Below are 20,797 nucleotides of genomic sequence, written 5' to 3'. Positions count from 1 at the left end.
GTTAAATGTATGATATTGTTTAGAAATGCAAACACACATCTACGTCACATACTGGTGTATTGCAGGTCAGTGATCCCGTGTCCACAGAGTTCAGTCTGAATACGCTAATGTTTTTACTGTCCAAGAAAGAACTGTGGTTATCGGATGGCTCAATGGGATTTGGTGAAGGAACAGATGTTGCATTTTCTGAAGGTGAGATGTCAGTACCAGCCTTTACACCATTTACAGAGGACCTGTCACCAGGTCATAAGTGACCAGTTTTTGCTCCTATTTAATTCCTGCTGCTCCTCTGAGTATTCCATTTTTGTTCTTTGTGTTTTTCTTTCTTTGCCATACAGCAAGTATTTTTGTAATTGTTTTTAAACAGGTTGTCTGGTGAGTTAAAGAGTAGCAAAAATACATGGTTTTGCAATATTTGGTATCGCCAGCTTCTCCTAAAAAGCAGATCTGGGAAACGTTCCTAAAACTTCTTCTATGCCCACGTTTGGGCAGCATGAATCAGATGACAAGTTCCCTTTAGGCACACCATGTTACCATGTTGTTGAGTGTGACATAACTACTGAGCTACTAGAAGTCTCCTACTGTTGGGCTACGTGCACACAACATCTTTTAGACACTGAGGTATACCTAGGCAAATCCGTTTTAGGAAAAAGATGGCAGTATTTTACCTGATGCGGCTTTGCTGACAGATTTGCAGTAGTTTTTTTCATTTTTCTATTCATTAAACTATAACTTGGGAGCAGTTTCCACCCGAAGAATGAACATTTTACTTCCTTTTAACTAACCACTAACCAGTTTCTGAACCTTGAAGCGGTTAAAAGAAGTAACAAAAGACTGAACAGCAATATAATTTTTACATCGGTGTTCATTATGTTCACTTTTTGCGTCAGTTTTCGCAGCGCTTGTTCAGGCGGGTTTCAAGCGGAATCCACCGGAAAAGCACAATGTGTGCACATACCTTTGGTATCATAGAGAACTGCAACTGTATTGTGTGGAATAATGTTTTAGTTTTTTTTAATATGTTGCAATTTATGTGACTCTAAAGTAATGATGACTCCTTTTTTCAAAACTTTTGCAAATGTCAAAAATAATGCTTCTTGAAAATTATGGTGTTTTTCCTGCAAGCTATTTTTAGTGATTAGAGCACGGAGGAGAAAATACATACAGGTGCTTCTCACAAAATTAGAATATCATCAGAAAGTTAATTTATTTCATTTCTTCAATACAAAAAGTGAAACTCATATATTATATAGAGTCATTACAGAGTGATCTGTTTTTAGTGTTTATTTCTGTTAATGTTGATGATTATGACTTACAGCCAATGAAAATCCAAAAGTTATTATCTCAGTAAATTAGAATAATTAACAAAAAGAAGCCGGCAAAGGCTTCCTAAGTGTTTAAAAAGGTCCCTTAGTCTGTTTCAGTAGGCTCCACAATCATGGGGAAGACTGCTGACTTGACAGATGTCCAGAAGGCAGTCATTTACACACTCTCCAGCAGGACTTGGCACCTGCCCACACTGCCAAAACTACCAATACCTGGTTTAAAAACAACAGTATCTCTGTGCTTGATTGGCCAGCAAACACGCCTGACCTTAACCCCATAGACTCTATGGGGTATTGTCAAGAGGAAGATGAGAGACACCAGACTCAACAATGCAGACAAGCTGAAGGCTACTATCAAAGCAATCTGGGCTTCCATAACACCTCAGCAGTGCCACAGGCTGATCGCCTCCATGTCACGCCACATTGATGCAGCAATTAATGCAAAAGGAGCCCCGACCAAGTATTGAGTGCATTTACTGAACATACATTTCAGTATGCCAACATTTCGGATTTTAAAATAATTTTTCAAGCTGGTGTTATAAAGTATTCTAATTTACTGAGATAATGACTTTGGCGTTTTCATTGGCTGTAAGCCATAATAATCAACATTAACAGAAATAAACACTTGAAATAGATCAGTCTGTTTGTAATGACTCTATATAATATATGAGTTTCACTTTTTATATTGAAGAACTGAAATAAATTAACTTTTTGAAGACATTCTAATTTTGTGAGAGGTACCCGTATATGCGAAAACCTTACATATCTCACATTCAGAGGTGCCTTTAAGAGAAAAAACAAACAATTTCTGCTGCCCCCCAATATTCTTTAGTGAACAGCATACATATTAAGGGAGAGTCCGCGATTTTGGCCTGATCAATATATTCCCTGAGAGCGTTTTAAAGTGTTTTTGCCATCAGGGACATTTATGGCATATCAAAATAATTAGTCATAAGTGTCCTATAACCGTAGGTCCCACTTGCATCTATCTTAAGAAGAGGTTCTTTAGCACACGCTCTGCAATCTTCAAAGTTCCCCATTGGAGAGAGCTGCGGATTCATGGTCACCTCTCTATTGCTGAGAGCATGCAATGTGGCCTCATTCTTAAGATGGATAAGTGCCCCAGTGGTGGGACCTTATCTATTGGATATTTACTGTTTACTATAGATATTCCAAAAATGATTCACATGGAACAACCATACTAATATTGCACCATATATAGTGATACATTAATTCAAAGTTAACTTGTATGGTACAAATTTACTTGTATGTTAGAAATTATCAACAATTTAAGGGTAGTCTTCCAATATTAAAAGCAAGTATTTCCCCACAATTCTTAAAGAACAACAATTTTTTTTTATACAAATATAGAATTTTGTCCAGCATGGAAAGTTATGAAACTTTGCAAATCACTTTATTAGCGTACTTGACTTGATTCCTTTAAAAGACGCATGTAAGTGGCTTCAAGTCCCCTGATTTTCTCCAGTCAATTAGTCTGCCTTCAGCCACATTGATGAGAACAAACTCATTTGGAGTTCAGATGATGGCAGTGAAAGGGTCAGAACCTGTCTCCTCTGGGTGTTATGCTTGAATTTCCTTCAGCAGGTTTAACAGACCCTCCCTGCAAAATACATAGTACGCTGTAATGGAAACGTTGGAAGTTCTGTCCTGGTGATGGGATGTTACTGCTGATGTCATGCCTAACTGCGGGACGCCGGCTGTCAATCAGCAAGAAGCCAGCAGCTCCCGCTGACAGAGCAACCCGGAAGGAGAAGGGCTGCTCTGCTGATGTGAAGCAGCTACCTGCCTGCCAGTCCATTAGACCCATAGTAAAAAAAAAAAATAGTCCTACCCATTTAATCATTTGTCTCTTGTTACAAGTAAAGCAGAAAAATATGAGAAAGTCCTTCATGTCTGTGTCATGAGCTCAGCCAATTCCACCAACTGAAGATGTAACTGAATGTTTCAAGGTCCAGCTAAACATGCTGTGGACTACCTGTGAGGACAACTATGAGGCCGGGGTCACACTAGAGAGGAATACTGACGAGGGAGAGGCACAAAAACAATGCATTGCACACAGACCAATGTTTCTCTATGGGGCAGCTCCTATCTGCCATATATTTCTCGGCCGTATTTTATGGGCTGAGAAAATCGCAGCATGCTGCGTTTGTCAGCGTATTCCTCCAAATATACGCCAATGAAAGCCTATGGGGGCGAGAAAAATACGGGTTACACACGGACCATGCGTGTGACTTGCAAGAAATACGCAGCGGTGTTCTATAGAAAAGCCGGCAATTCAGCGCGGTGTACAGTAAAATCACACTGACAGGTTAGAATAGAATAGCTAAAATAAATGTCTACACATAGTATATATATATTTATGTCAGTGAGACACACATATATATATATAGTACAGACCAAAAGACCTGGGAAGGTCCTTATGTGAGCCAGTTTCTTTTTGGCGCTTGATGGTTTTTGCAACTGTACTTGGGGACACTTTAAAATTTTTCCCAATTTTTCGGACTGACTGACCTTCATTTCTTAAAGTAATGATGGCCACTCGTTTTTCTTTACTTAGCTGCTTTTTTCTTGCCATAATACAAATTCTAACAGTCTATTCAGTAGGACTATCAGCTGTGTATCCACCAGACTTCTGCTCAACACAACTGATGGTCCCAACCCTATTTATAAGGCAAGAAAGACCACTTATTAATCCTGACAGGGCACACCTGTGAAGTGAAAACCATTCCCGGTGACTACCTCTTGAAGCTCATCAAGAGAATGACAAGAGTGTGCAAAGCAGTCATCAAAGGAAAAGGTGGATACTTTGAGGAACCTAGAATATAAGACATAATTTCACTTACTTCACACTTTTTTGTTAAGTATAAAATTCCACATGTGTTAATTCATAGTTTTGATGCCTTCAGTGAATTTACAATTTTCACAGTCATGAAAATACAGAAAAATCTTTAAATGAGAAGGTGTGTCCAAACTTTTGGTCTGTACTGTATATATATATATATGATGAGCGAATATACTCGTTACTCAAGATTTCCCGAGCACGCTTGGAGTATTTTTTAGAGCTCGGAAATTCAGTTTTTATTGCTGCAGCTGATTGAGTTACATCTGTTAGCCAGCATAAGTACATGTGGGGGTTGCCTGGTTGCTAGGGAATCCCCACATGTACTTACGCTGGCTAACAGATGTAGATCATTCAGCTGCGGCAATAAAAACTAAATCTCCGAGCACTAACAAAATATTCGGAGGACACCCGAACGTGCTAGAGAAATCTCGAGTAACGAGTATATTCGCTCATCACTAATATATGTATATTTATATTTAATACAGCGCTAGATAGCAGAAAAGCCGGTAATTCAATTGCCAGCTATTGCTATCTCCTTATCAAACCCGACAGGTATGAGACATGGTTTACATACAATAAACCATTTCATATCTGTTATATTTTTACATATTCCTCACTAATAATGTTAGTAGTGTGTGTGTGTGCAAAATTTGGGAGCTCTAGGTGTTAAAATAAAGGGTTAAATCACGGAAAAAAGTGGGAAAACGTGAGAGTTTTTCTGAATATTTTTTCACGCTAGAGTTCACATGAGTTTATGCCACCAGGGGGCGCAGCACCGCAAGTCAATGAAGCTATATTCCATTCATTCTCCAGTTTTTACAGCCAGGGGTGGCTGCATTAGCAGCGCTCCTGGTTGTAAATTTATTTAACCCCTTCAGATGAATTTACCCTGTGGGACATGACTGTACGGCGGACAGGTATGGGATATTGTTGTTTTTTTATTTTCCTTTTTTTCAGAAGAACAAGGGTTGTCAGGTGGATTGAGCATACAATAAAGATATTAAAACCCAATGTGTTTATATATTTCATTAAAATACTTTATTCATAATGTGTGTGTGTATTTTTAACCCTTTATTACTATTGGATTAACAACGGATAGGTGTCTTATTGACATCTCTCCATTATTAACCAGGCTTAATGTCACCTTACATTAGTAAGGTGACATTAACCCCTTATTACCCCATATCCCACAGCTACTCGGGAGTGGGAAGAGAGTGGCCAGAATAGGCGCATCTTACAGATGTGCCATTTCTGGGGAGGCTGGGGGCAGATGTTTTTAGCCAGGGGGGCCAATAACCATGGTCCCTATGTAGGCTATTAATACATGCCCTCAGTCACTAGCTTTCCCACTCTTGTGGAAAAAATTGCGCTGGAGCCCACGCCAGTTTTTTCTGTGATTTAACCCTTTATTTTAACACCCAGAGCTCCCAAATTTTGCACACACTCACTACTAACATTATTAGCGAGGAATATGTAAAAATCTAAGGGATATGAAATGGCTTACTGTATGTAAACCATGTCTCATATCCTGTCGGGTTTGATAAGGAGATAGCAAAGCCGGCAAAATTGAATTACCGGCTTTTATGCTATCTAGCTCTGTATGAAATCTAAATACACTGGGGCAAAAAAGTATTTGGTCAGTCAGCAATAGTGCAAGTTCCACCACTTAAAAAGATGAGAAGCGTCTGTAATTTACATCATAGGTAGACCTCAACTATGGGAGACAAACTGAGAAAAAAATATCCAGAAAATCACATTGTCTGTTTTTTTTAACAATTTATTTGCATATTATGCTGGAAAATAAGTATTTGGTCAGAAACAAAATTTCATCTCAATACTTTGTAATATAACCTTTGTTGGCAATGACAGAGGTCAAACGTTTTCTGTAAGTCTTCACAAGGTTGCCACACACTGTTGTTGGTATGTTGGCCCATTCCTCCATGCAGATCTCCTCTAGAGCAGTGATGTTTTTGGCTTTTCGCTTGGCAACACGGACTTTCAACTCCCTCCAAAGGTTTTCTATAGGGTTGAGATCTGGAGACTGGCTAGGCCACTCCAGGACCTTGAAATGCTTCTTACAAAGCCACTCCTTCGTTGCCCTGGCGGTGTGCTTTGGATCATTATCATGTTGAAAGACCCAGCCACGTTTCATCTTCTATGCCCTTGCTGATGGAAGGAGGTTTGCACTCAAAATCTCACGATACATGGCCCAATTCATTCTTTCATGTACCCGGATCAGTCGTCCTGGCCCCTTTGCAGGGAAACAGCCCCAAAGCATGATGTTTCCACCACCATGCTTTACAGTAGGTATGGTGTTTGATGGATGCAACTCAGTATTCTTTTTCATCCAAACACGACAAGTTGTGTTTCTACCAAACAGTTCCAGTTTGCTTTCATCAGACCATAGGACATTCTCCCAAAACGCCTCTGGATCATTCAAATGCTCTCTAGCAAACTTCAGACGGGCCCGGACATGTACTGGCTTAAGCAGTGGGACACGTCTGGCACTGCAGGATCTGAGTCCATGGTGGCGTAGTGTGTTACTTATGGTAGGCCTTGTTACATTGGTCCCAGCTCTCTGCAGTTCACTAGGTCCCCCCGCGTGGTTCTGGGATTTTTGCTCACCGTTCTTGTGATCATTCTGACCCCACGGAATGGGATTTTGCGTGGAGCCCCACATCGAGGGAGATTATCAGTGGTCTTGTATGTCTTCCATTTTCTAATTATTGCTCCCACTGTTGATTTCTTCACTCCAAGCTGGTTGGCTATTGCAGATTCAGTCTTCCCAGCCTGGTGCAGGGCTACAATTTTGTTTCTGGTGTCGTTTGACAGCTCTTTGGTCTTCACCATAGTGGAGTTTGGAGTCATACTGTTTGAGGGTGTGCACAGGTGTCTTTTTATACTGATAACAAGTTTAAACAGGTGCCATTACTACAGGTAATGAGTGGAGGAAAGAGGAGACTCTTAAAGAAGAAGTTACAGGTCTGTGAGAGCCAGAAATCTTGATTGTTTGTTTCTGACCAAATACTTATTTTCCACCATAATATGCAAATAAAATGATAAAAAAACAGACAATGTGATTTTCTGGATTTTTTTTTCTCAGTTTGTCTCCCATAGTTGAGGTCTACCTATGATGTAAATTACAGACGCCTCTCATCTTTTTAAGTGGTGGAACTTGCACTATTGCTGACTGACTAAATACTTTTTTGCCCCACTGTAAATATATATACTGCATGTGTCTCAATTACATATATATATATATATATATATATATATATACATATATATATATATATATATATATATATATATATACATATATATATCTAATATATAAAGCTGAATGTGTGTATGTGTGTATGTGTGTATGTATGTCCGGGATTGGCATCTGCACCGTCGCAGCTACAGCCACAAAATTTTGCACAGTCACACGTCTGGACCCCGAGAGCATCATAGGCTATGTTGTGAGGCGAAATTTTAACCCTGCGCGTTCCAATTCACCAAACAATTTTGCCCCTATCTACATAATGGGGAAAAAAGTGAAAGGAAAAGTGTTGGAAGCGTTGCAGCTACAGCAACAAAATTTTGCACAGTCACACGTCTGGACCCTGAGAGCGTCATAGGCTACATTGTGAGGTGAAATTTTAACCCCGCGCTTTCCAATTCACCAAACAATTTTGCCCCTATCTACATAATGGGGAAAAAAGTGAAAGGAAAAGTGTTGGAGGCGTCGCAGCTACAGAAACAAAATTTTGCACAGTCACACGTCTGGACCCTGAGAGCGTCATAGCCTACGTTGTGAGGTGAAATTTTAACTCCGCGCTTTTCAATTCACCAAACTATTTTTCCCCTATCTACATAATGGGGAAAAGTGAAAGGAAAAGTGTTGGAGGCAAATTGACAGCTGCCAGATGTGAACAAGGGGGACTTAAAGAATGAGAGCGATGGCGCCAAAGAGTATATACCGTACAGTTGCTAAGGTGGGGCCCCGACATGGGATACTCACCACACACGGGGATATGAACACACTCAAAATGCGCCACACACTACCAGATGCTTGAACACAAATTACCCTCAGCACACATTTCACCACACATACACCAACCTCGCCACATAAAAGTCCAAACACAAAAGTCGCCGCTCAAAACTCACCACGCGCAAAACTCGCCACATGCAAAAACTAGGCTCACGCAAAACTCGCCACAAGTGCAAAACTCATCTCATGGAAAACTCGCCACACGCAAAACTTGCACATGCAGAAAAATTGCCACATGCACAAAATTTGCAACACATGCATAAGTTGCCTCACGCAAGACTTGCACATACTCAAAAGGCACCAGACATAAAACTCACCACGCGCAAAACTCGCCTTGTGCAAAACTTGCTGCACACAACTTGCTACACTAACCTGTCACATGCAACTCGACTCACAAAAAGTTGCTACACGCATGTCGCCACACAAAACTCATCTCACAAAAGTCGCTACATGCATGTCGCCACACGCAACTCAACACCCAGAGCTTGACACACGAAACTCGCCCTAAAACACACACAAGTCTGGTATTATCCTTCAAAAATAAAAATCTGATTAATAAGCAGACAAACTACAAGAGCAACAAATGTACCATATAGGAAATCCAGCAGCTGTCAGTCACATGACCTGTCTATTATGTGTATGTGTGAGCTAATATATACTGCCAGGGGGAGGGCTTCCTGTTGGCTGGGGCTTTATCAGGCTGCCAATTTAGCTTACAAATACTGAGGTAAAAATATTGACCAAATAACGTGTGAACGAGGTCTAATACAAGAGGAAATGACATACAGATATATACTATGTACAGGGGAGATAACACACAGGTATATACTATATACAGGAGAGATGACACACAGGTATATACTATATAGAGGAGGAGATGACATACAGGTTCATACTATATACAGGAGGAGATGACATACAGGTATATACTATATACAGGAGGAGATGACACACAGGTATATACTATATACAGGAGCAGATGACCTACAGGTATATACTATATACAGTAGGAGATGACATGAAGGTATATACTATATACAGGGGAGATGACACACAGGTATGTACTATATACAGGAGGAGATGACATACAGGTATATACTATATATAGCAGGAGATGACATACAGGTATATACTATATACAGGGGAGATGACACACAGCAGGTATATACTATATACAGGGGAGATGACATACAGGTATATACTATATACAGGAGATGACATACAGGTGTATACTATATATAAGGGAGATGACAAACATGTATATACTGATGTGAAAATGAGAGGTGTGAGGTGAAAATGAAAAGGTGTGAGTGCAAAATGAGAGGATTGAGGGAAAATAGTGGAGTGATCGGAAAATGAAAGATGTGAGGTCGAAATTACATGTGTTAGGGGGGAATGAGAGGTGTGAGGGGGAAAATAAGAGGAGTGAGGGGGAAAATGAGAGGTGTGAGGGAGAAAATGACAGATGTGAGAGGGAAAATGAAAGATGTGATGGGGAAAATGAGAGACGTGATGGGAAAATAAGAGAAGTGGGGTGCTACAACTAACCACAGATATTTACTATGCCCAGGCAACGCCGGGCTCTTCAGCTAGTATATATATATATATATATATATATAGACTGTATATATGTTTTCACGAATATTTGAGCCCATGGATCCATTCTATGTTCATTTTACAAGCCGGCGAGAAAATCTCACCGTACGGATGCCATACGGATGCTATACGGATGACACATGTATAGTTTTAGGAGAAAAAATCGCATACTCGAATTGGATACGGATCACTGTTCAGGAACTTTTCTGCATATCTTGGCCGTAAAAAACAGACTGTATTTTTATATGTTAGGTGTGACCCCGGCCTGATTCTTACTAAACTGTCATTTCAGAGTTCCTTAATTATGTCCTGTATTGTAGATCAGCTCTAAGTATGTGCTCCAGTACCACTTACAGTCATGGATAAGAATGGTGTAATCTCTGGAAACAAAGCAGACCCACTGAATTATATTATCTTAATTTTTATTGTTTTGATTATTAATACAATGGTGTATTTCATGAGTTATTAGGAATTTTTTATTTCTCTTCTTTCAATAAAGGGTCTACAATCTATGGACGTGTCATGGTGGATCCTGTACAAAATCTTGGAGATTCATTCTTCTGCAGCATTGAGAAAGTATTTTTGTGTACCGGAGCTGATGGTTATGTACCCAAATACAATCCAGATGACAAGGAATATGGATGTCTTGCTGATTCTTCTACCTTACTTTATAGGTTTAAGATACTGGTATGTCGGAGCATATCTAAATGAATTCCCTCACCTATTGAAGTTATTACAGTGCCCAACGTGCAATCAATGTAATTACATGTTACTATGTCAATAGGATCATTTTTATAGCAGTGTAAGGGCTCATTAAGATGTGCGATTTTCACATAAGAGTTCTATCCGTGTTTTTTATGGATCGCACTGGTACTTAGACTGTTCACATGGCTGAATAGATTTGCAGACTGAGTGGTTCACTCAAAATCATGTCTGATATTAAAGGGAACCTGTCACCCCCAAAATCTAAGGTGAGCTAAGCCCACCAGCATCAGGGTCTTATCTACAGCGTTCTGTGATGCTGTAGATAAGCCCCCGATGTATCCTGAAAGATGAGAAAAATAGGTTAGATTATACTCACCCAGGGTGATCCCGGTCTGGTTCTGGTCCGATGGGCATCGCGGTCCAGTCCGGAGCCTTTCCCGGCGCCTGCACACTGCAGTACTTTGCTCTGCCCTCAACAGGGCAGACAAAGTATGCCTGCGCCGGAGCCGCAGTGTGAATACAAGAAGAGGACGTCATCGTAAGAAGATGGGAGGCCCCGGACCGGACCGTGACGGCCATCGGACTAGAACCGGACCGGGACCGCCCCTGGGTGAGTATAATCTAACCTCTTTTTCTCATCTTTCACTGTATACATTGGGGGCTTATCTACAGCATTACAGAATGCTGTAGATAAGCCCCTGATGCTGGTGGGCTTAGCTCACCTTCGATTTTGGGGGTGACAGGTTCCCTTTAATCTGTGTGTAGGAGCAAAATTGACAAGTCTATGGGTCCATGAAAAAAATCGGACAGCATTCGAATGCTGTTCATTTTTTACAGACTGCTAGATAGGAAGAGGTGGAGATACTTCTTTTTGCTTGTTTCACATCCGAGAAAAACTGATGAAACTTGCACCAAAACTCTGAACAAAACCAGTGATGAAACTAGGACCACTTTTTCTCTTATGTGGAAAAATAAGCAAGCCCTTGCAGTTAAATAAAATAAACGGTGTTAGTTTTAGTGAATGGATAAGCATGGACATTACACATTAGAATTATGGTAACCTCCAAGTGCTTTCATCTTGTCCAAAACCTCACTCCTTTCTGCACAAGCATTTACTGTAGAACAAGGCTGATAATTCAAAGATGCAAAGGCTATTGTAAGACTCATTTCTAACTTACTTCCATAACAGGACAAAGCTCAGCCAGAAACCCAAGAGAAAATATTTGGAAATGTTCCATTCGATGCTAAATTAGCAGCTGATAGTCCAGAAGCTCTGCCCCTTGTGAAACAGCCGGGATCGGATGGATTTAGTCTCTCGTCAGATGCCCTTTTCCAGGTGAATAATTGTTATAATTGTGCTATTATAACACATGCTATATTTTACTACACCAGTATATTATATAAATGGATGCACCCTGGCTTCCTCTTCCATGAGAGGCATCAGGTGTCTGCTGCGGCCAATCAAGAGCACAAAAAAGAACCAAGAGACAGTTTCTTCCGCCTGATTAGCTACAGCTGTCACCTGATGCCCCCGCTGTTGACCATAGCGGGGAACAACAGCAGCAGTATGGATGACTAGTGAGTCTGGTAGGTGAGTATTATTTTTTGATTAAACACTAACATAGGCTTTGTAGTGGATTGCACATTTAAAGTCTATCATAGTTCAATTTCAGTATATTTCATGTTTGTCCTTATATTCACTGCTTTTCTCACATACAGTCATGGCCAAAAGTATTGACACCCCTGCAATTCTGTCAGATAATACTCATTTTCTTCCTGAAAATTATTGCAAACACAAATTATTTGGTATTATTAGCTTCATTTAATTTGTCTTAAATGAAAAAACATAAAAGAGAATGAAGCAAAAAGCAAAACATTGATCATTTCACACAAAACTCCAAAAATGGGCCAGACAAAAGTATTGGCACCCTCAGCCTAATACTTGGTTGCACAACCTTTAGCCAAAATAACTGCGACCAACCGCTTCCGGTAACCATCAATGAGTTTCTTACAATGCTCTGCTGGAATTTTAGACCATTCTTCTTTGGCAAACTGCTCCAGGTCCCTGATATTTGAAGGGTGCCTTCTCCAAACTGCCATTTATAGATCTCTCCACAGGTGTTCTATGGGATTCAGGTCTGGACTCATTGCTGGCCACCTTAGAAGTCTCCAGTGCTTTCTCTCAAACCATTTTCTAGTGCTTTTTGAAGTGTGTTTTGGGTCATTGTCCTTCTGGAAGACGCATGACCTCTGAGGGAGACCCAGCTTTCTCACACTGGGCCCTACATTATGCTGCAAAATTTGTTGGTAGTCTTCAGACTTCAAAATGCCATGCACACGGTCAAGCGGACTGCAGAGGCAGCAAAGCAACCCCAAAACATCAGGGAACCTCTGCTATGTTTGACTGTAGGGACCGTGTTCTTTTCTTTGAATGCCTCTTTTTTTCTCCTGTAAACTCTATGTTGATGCCTTTGCCCAAAAAGCTCTACTTTTGTCTCATCTGACCAGAGAACATTCTTCCAAAACGTTTTAGGCTTTTTCAGGTAAGTTTTGGCAAACTCCAGCCTGGCTTTTTTATGTCTCTGGGTAAGAAGTGGGGTCTTCCTGGGTCTCCTACCATACAGTCCCTTTTCATTCAGATGCCGACGGATAGTACGGGTTGACACTGTTGTACCCTCGGACTGCAGGGCAGCTTGAACTTGTTTGGATGTTAGTCGAGGTTCTTTATCCAACATCCGCACAATCTTGCGTTGAAATCTCTTGTCAATTTTACTTTTCCGTCCACGTCTAGGGAGGTTAGCCACAGTGCCATGGGCTTTAAACTTCTTGATGACACTGCGCACGGTAGACACAGGAACATTCAGGTCTTTGGAGATGGACTTGTAGCCTTGAGATTGCTCATGCTTCATCACAATTTGGTTTCTCAAGTCCTCAGACAGTTCTTTGGTCTTCTTTCTTTTCTCCTTGCTCAATGTGGTACACACATGGACACAGGACAGAGCATCACATGATTTTTCAAACAGTGCCAATACTTTTGTCCAACCCCTTTTTTATGTTTGGTGTGGAATTATATCCAATTTGGCTTTAGGACAATTCTTTATGCATTTTTTCATTTAAGACAAATTAAATGAAGATAATAATACCAAAGAATTTGTGATTGCAATCATTTTCAGGAGGAAAATGAGTACTATCTGACAGAATTGCAGGGGTGTCAATACTTTTGGCCATGACTGTATCTCCATTTTTTTACTCTTCAGAAACACAACTATAGTTGTTTAAGCAGTATGATGTGTGCCTATGTAAAGCTAAAACAATGAAAAAAATGTTTTCTAATATTCAAGAAGTAAAATGTGTCTTCTCCTATTGATTATACTTAGGTGGCTGCTGGCCGTGAATGGTTCATTCATACCATCTATACAGTCCGGTCTAGAGAAAATGCCAACAGAGGTATTGGAAAGCGTAGCGTGGATTACCACCACATGCTGAGTAGCAGAGCCATTGGAAATGATCAGTTGCTTGTGAAGAGAAGCCGAAGAGCAAATCAAGATGATATAGCACTTACTCAAGATATTGGTGCAGAAAACAACAGAGGAACCAACATCCGGCACATTACTCTAAGACACTTAAAAAGGGTGTCCAGCAAGGACACATTACCAGGTGGTGGACTGTATGACAAACCAGCATTAGAAATTACTGGACAGGATACAAAGGGCACTTTGATGCCAGTCATCGGAGGGGTAGCTGCTTTGTTGCTCCTGATTTGCACTACAGTTATCGTTGTTGTGCTTCTAAAACGTAGAGAACTCTCACATTCTAAGAAAGAGACTACCTCCAATAGTCACTGCAATAGCCGTGAGACTGTAACCACTAGACACAGCAGCAGTGACAGCTCTGAGGTATAGAAGATCGGACATGAAGTTTACATACCTCTGATTTCTATGTGCCTTTACATTTTGATATTTTTAAGTCCTTTTAAAATATCTGCTTCTCCCTGCAAATTTCTCAAAAAAATTTGAAACATGGGCTACTCATTGGCAGCGTAACAATTTTAACCGATTTAATAATCTCTTGTGTTATCTGTCACTTGTTGCAGATCTTCGGAGGTCCCTTTCCACTCTTTAGCCAGAGGAAGGAATCTCTCAGTTAGTTCTAACTTTGGAAGATTAATCACATTGGTATATTACTGAGGCGTTCAATAGCCAATTCTTTAGGCATTCAAAAATGTCTTGTTTTCAAGTGGAAACCGTTTCAAGAAACGCTCCTTCTTTCAGGAGTTTTGGAGGAGTTTTTCATTGCTCGAATAGTTTCTTGAAGTGATTTTGAAGAGTTTTTTTGCAGCCTTTTGATTGGATAGTGCCTAGTTTGGACCTTAATTCATCCTTAGCAGTCTTGAAAAGTGACATGCATTTTCCTTCCTTCCTCCTGGTGATTTTCAAACCCTGAAGAGAGAAAAAATGCTCAAAACACTCTATATACGATCAGCAAAGTTGTTTTACAATAGAATAGGAAAGAAAAGAGTCTCTCAAGTAATTTTTCAGGTGTTTTTTAAGTTGATCCACTCCAAAAAAACTGATCAGGAACCTCCATGTACACCTATTCTTAGAGTGAATGTTGATCATTGAATCGTTATTTAACAAACTATTGTAATGTTGACACAGCCACACACATTTCAGTTCATTTTCATAGTCTCTCAATCTGGCCTTACATATAAAACCCAAGCAAAAAAACAAAATGAGCATATATCTTTTGCTAAGTAAATAAGAAAATAGTAATAGTAAATGTAAATAACAGAGTACTTAGTTAACACTATTTTTATATAAAAAAAAAAGTGGGAAAGCCATCCCACTATGACTATTTGGGAGGGTTCTATCTCCAAGTCCAACTGTTCACACACCTGACCATGGGAAGTTATAAAGATAAAATGTCTAGCTCGAAGAAGGGAAGCCATGACTCTGTAAAAAGTACAAGAAACTACAACAAAACATAAATAGACAAACGGCTGTCGAAAAAATATTTCAGAATGATCTTTCTTTGAACTAAACATCTTTTATCCGACTTTTTGGCAAAAAAAAAAAATCAAACTTGGCTGACTTCATTTTAAATGACGACATCAGTCGGTCAAATCGATCACTCAATCTTAGCCAACAAATTTCTATTTTGATTCAATATAATGTGTTTGGGGGCTTTTAGGGGTCTCAGTAGTAGAATGGTTTTGCAATCAACTGTTTCCATATGGTCTATTTTCAGAAAAGAGATTGACTAAAGCAGGGGTTCCGAATCTGTAGCTCAGGAGCCACATCTGGCTCGACATCCCGTGAACTATGGCTCGTGGCTGTCTGTCAACTTGGTGCATTAGCTCCAGGTCTAGCAAACAGGTGTGAAAAGCACATGTCAAAATGGTGAATTATGTAAGTAGCCCTGCACAGAAGAGCTGATCTGGATGCAAATATACTGGTCTTAGAGGTATAGATATAATATAAGTAAGGTACACTTGAAGCAGGATGATATTACCTGTCAGAGGAGGTGCTTCAAGCTGAATGGGAACAGTGTGTTGTGAGTGCTGGGTGGGAGAATACTGAATGAGGCTATTGAGGAAACCCCTGGATCTTGGTATACTGCTTCGGAGTGATTTCTGTGGAAAGTCTTGGTTATCATTATAGCCATAATAGGGTCTTTGGTTGCCACTACCTTGAGAGGGGGCAGGAGCTGGATGTGGCTCGCAACCCTCTCTCAGAGTTGAATGTGGCTTTCAAGGTCAGAAAAGTTGGGAATCACTGGTCTAAAGTATCTAACCAGCCCCTTGTTCTTTGCCTATTGATGACTATAAAAAATTTTAAGCATAACATAGATTTACTTTTGACTGTCATTTTAACTTAAATATACAACTTTTCACGTAGATGATATTTCTTAACCTCATTGCATTTCTTACCCTATACTTGTCTTGTGACCAAGCTTGTAATACAGCTCAGATCTGATGAACTGGAACTAGTCTACATTCTATCAATGTCTACCAAAGTTTTTCTACAAGGAATGCAGAAATCACATGGCAACACCTTGCTAGAATGCATGCCAAATTTCAAAACTTTTTTTTACTAATATTAACATTTATTGTTAGCAATTTTGTATGTAGTCTTTACTGTCTAGTAGTGTTGAGCGATACCGTCCGATACTTGAAAGTATCGGTATCGGATAGTATCGGCCGATACCCGAAAAATATCGGATATCGCCGATACCGATATCCGATACCAATACAAGTCAATGGGACATCAAGTATCGGAAGGTATTCTCATGGTTCCCAGGGTCTGAAGGAGAGGAAACTCTCCTTCAGGCCCTGGGATCCATAGGGATGTGTAAAATAAAGAATTAAAATAAAAAATATTGATATGCTCACCTCTCCGGCGGCCCCTGGACATCACGCTTCTAACCAGGAGGCTTCTTTGTTTAAAATGCGCGCCTTTAGGACCTGCGAATGACGTCCCGGCTTCTGATTGGTCGCGTGCCACCCATGTGACCGGCACGCGACCAATCAGAAGCCGCGACGTCATTCTCATTCACTAAACTCCTAATTCTAGAAATTGAGGACCTGCGAATGACGTCACGGCTTCTGATTGGTCGCGTGGCGGTCACATGGGCGGCACGCGACCAATCAGAAGCCGGGACGTCATTCGCAGGTCCTAAAGGCACACATTTTAAACAAAGAAGCCTCCCGGTTAGCAGCGTGATGTCCAGGGGCCGCCGGAGAGGTGAGCATATCAATATTTTTTATTTTAATTCTTTATTTTACACATCCCTATTGATCCGATACCGATACCCGATATCACAAAAGTATCGGATCTCGGTATCGGAATTCCGATACCGCAAGTATCGGCCGATACCCGATACTTGCGGTATCGGAATGCTCAACACTACTGTCTAGATGTCAAATCTGAAATGGTATTTAAAGCTGACTCTTCCTTATAAATGATATGTAGTATATATTGGGACTGAAGACACAAAATGCTCTTTTGCCAATGGTGCTAAAACAAAATGCTCTTGTTAAATGTGTTTCTTAAATGTCTTATTAGTCAATATCTCTATTTATGACTACAATCCGTCTTACAGGGATTACTGTACAATGTGTTTTATGCAATTTCTATCATTGCATTTGCTTGTATTGTATTTTACTGCTCCTATGGGAACACTGATTCAGGAATATTTATGGCAATTTTAGGATTTGAAGATGACAATATAATATACATTTTTGTGTGTTTAATGTGCATCCATTTTCAAGTAACATATGAATGTACTTTATATATGTCTTCTTTCCTATCTCACTTCTTTTAGGCTCCAACTCAAATATCACTGTCTCCTTATATTGGTGTCTGCAGAAGAGAGTATGAAAAATTGTCCGAGTTTCTTCCAGAAAACTCGGATAATTTAAAAAAAAAAATTTAATCAGATTTTCATCTGTGTGCTGTGTTTTTATGTTCATGTGATATCTGTGTGCGATCCATTTTCATACAACTAAATTAAACCATATACATGATGACAGTTTCCTAGGTTTATAATAGAAATCTCTCCATAAAAATTGGAAGCCACTTGGATGGTACATGTGGAATCCAATTTTTTTTCTCCCACCCATAGACTTGTGTATGAAACTCAGATGTAATTAGTGGCACACAGATGGACTGAGAAATCATTCATCTGATCAACCGTATTGAATAACATGGGCAGGGCCGCCATTAGGGCATTTCTGCCCTTACTGCTGTAGGGTTTCAAGTGAGCAGAAGAGTGGGAGCCTGGTCCCAGCCACCCCTTATTTTGCTTCCACTCAACGGGCCCTAGAGTACAACAAGGCGCTGTGCGCCAGTGCACCACCATCGGCGGTGCAGATCTCGGCAAAATAAGCTTTCCCTTGGACGTCAAATGATGATGAATTGAAGGTGTGGGATTGGGGACAGTGAATGATGATGTATTGAAAGTGGGGTAGTGCAAATAATGATGAATTGGGGGTGGGGGATAGGGACAACATGATGAATTAAAGGTGGGGTGAGCACAGCAAATGAAGAATTGAAGGTGGGGTGTGGGGAGATCAAATCATGAATTGAAGATGGGGTGGTGACAGCAAATAATGAATTGATGGTGGGGTGGGGAGAGCAAATATGACTTGGGAGGTTGGAAGAGCAAATAATGATGAATTGAGGGTGAGGGAGTAAATGATGATGCATTGAGACTTTGGGATGGGGAAAGTAAATGATGATGAATTGAGGGTGAGGGACAGCAAATGATGTTGATGATGATAATGAGGATGAATTGGAGAACAGCAAATAATGATAAATTGAGGGTCCGGGCAGTTGATAATGAATAGAGGGTGGGGTGGGAGAGAGGACATGACATAATGAATTGGGGAGGATGGGGGCATCTAAATATAATGAATCGGGGAGTGGAAGGTACAAAGTCGGGGTTGAGGATGCAGGAGTGTGACTGGTATTGAATTGGGGGAAAGAGTACAGGTGCTAATTAATTTATATACTAATTTAATGGGGAAAGTGTCTATGTATGAAGGCACAGTGCTGGATTACAATCTATATTTGGAATCATGGGTTGTATATTAACTAATTATATATTAATGGAGGGTGCATCACTGTATTCAGCTGTGTAGTGTAGAAGTTGGGGGAAAAGTGGGGCATGTACTCTGGAAGTGATGCTCTAGATATCTGTGTGTTATTTTCTGCAGAAACGAGTCCTGGCTGGAAGAAGTGATGGTGATCTGCACTGGATGAAGAAGAAAAGCGAATATGAAGGACTTCAACAAGAGATGTCACTGGTGAATCAGTGTGTTACCTGTACACTATATACCCAGCTGCAGAGTACAACTATTTTTTAGGCACACTACTTGCACACACACACGGCTGCAGAGAAAAACTATTGCTTTGGCACATGGCTCACACAGAAACGGCTGCAGACTATAACTATTTTTAAGCACACTGCTTGCATAGACACAGCTGCAGTGTAAAACTATTTTAGTAACACTACTCACACAGGCACAGCTGCAGAATATAACTTTGTTAGGCATAGTACTTGCACAGACATGGACACAGGGAATGACTATTTTTTTAGGAACACTACTCGCACACACATGGCAGCAAAGTATAATTATTTATTAGGTACATTACTTGCACATACGGGGGTGCAGAGTGTAAATATTTGTTAGGCACACTACTCGCATAGACACGGGTAAAGAGCATAAATATTTTTAGGCACACTGCTTGCATACACACGGCTGTAGAGTATAACTTTTCTTAGGCACACCACTTATACAGACACATCTAAAGAGTATAATTATTTTTTAGGAACACTACTCGCACAGACATGGGCGCAGAGTATAACTATTTTTTAGTTACACTACCTGCACAGACATGGGTGCAGAGTATGTTTTTTAGGCACACTACTCTCACACAGAAATGGCTGCAAGGCAGGGGCGCACATAGAAAGCATGGGGGCCAATAGCAGAAGTTCTAATTGGCCACCTCAAAAAATATATGTATATATTTGTCTGGGTCGCAGCAGACCATATTTCACAACTTTGCAGCATTTGCAAAGTAATTTTCCTCTTGCTGAGGTCCTAGATTCGGCTTTCATTTCCCTCATAAAGTATGATGCCAACAAAAGTGCCCCCCAAACACGGTACGATACCTCCATGGTGAATTCCTCTATATGGATAATATAATGACCCTTCTGTACCCCACCTCAACTACTAAGCTATAGTTTGGTGACTCCAACATAGTATGATCCCCCAACTGTGACCCCCACCCAGCATTATGCAGTATAATGGGCCTACATATAGTATAATGGCCCCACAACTCTCCACACTGTATAATGGACCGCACTAGCCCTCCTTACAATATAATGGCTTTGCATTGTAATGCTTGCAAACAGTAAAATGGCCCCCACACGGCCCTCCAAATATAATGGCCCCTCATAGATTTCCATAAAATGTAATGGGCCCAATATAGACTATAATGCACATCTCATAATCCTCCATATAGTATAATGCCCTCCCCATGTCCACCATATAGTATAATGCACTTCCCATAGCCCTCCATATGGTATAATGCACTCCCCATGGTCCTCCATATGGTAAAATGCACTCAACGGGGACGTCTTTATGGTATAATGCACTCACCATGGTCCGCCATATGGAATCATGCATTCCACATGGTCCTGCATACAATATAATGCTCTCCTGATGGTCCTCAATATGATATAATATTGCACTCCCCATGGTCCTCC

General features: G+C 40.4%; 1 protein-coding gene across 1 annotated transcript in view; it reads left to right on the top strand.

Annotated features, from left to right (window-relative positions):
* FREM3 (FRAS1 related extracellular matrix 3) overlaps positions 1-16,779 on the top strand; it is a 111,716-nt gene extending 94,937 nt beyond the window's left edge. The window contains exons 21-24 of the mRNA XM_069743587.1: positions 66-192; positions 10,320-10,507; positions 11,715-11,861; positions 13,903-16,779. Coding sequence (XP_069599688.1) covers positions 66-192; positions 10,320-10,507; positions 11,715-11,861; positions 13,903-14,427 — 987 coding nt within the window. The 3' untranslated portion in view covers positions 14,428-16,779. The remainder of the gene's footprint in view (positions 1-65; positions 193-10,319; positions 10,508-11,714; positions 11,862-13,902) is intronic.
* Positions 16,780-20,797: the final 4,018 nt, after the last annotated feature.

Source organism: Ranitomeya imitator, chromosome 1, assembly GCF_032444005.1.
Source record: "Ranitomeya imitator isolate aRanImi1 chromosome 1, aRanImi1.pri, whole genome shotgun sequence".
Lineage (NCBI taxonomy): Eukaryota > Metazoa > Chordata > Amphibia > Anura > Dendrobatidae > Ranitomeya > Ranitomeya imitator.
This window is presented reverse-complemented; position numbering and strand designations above follow the sequence as displayed.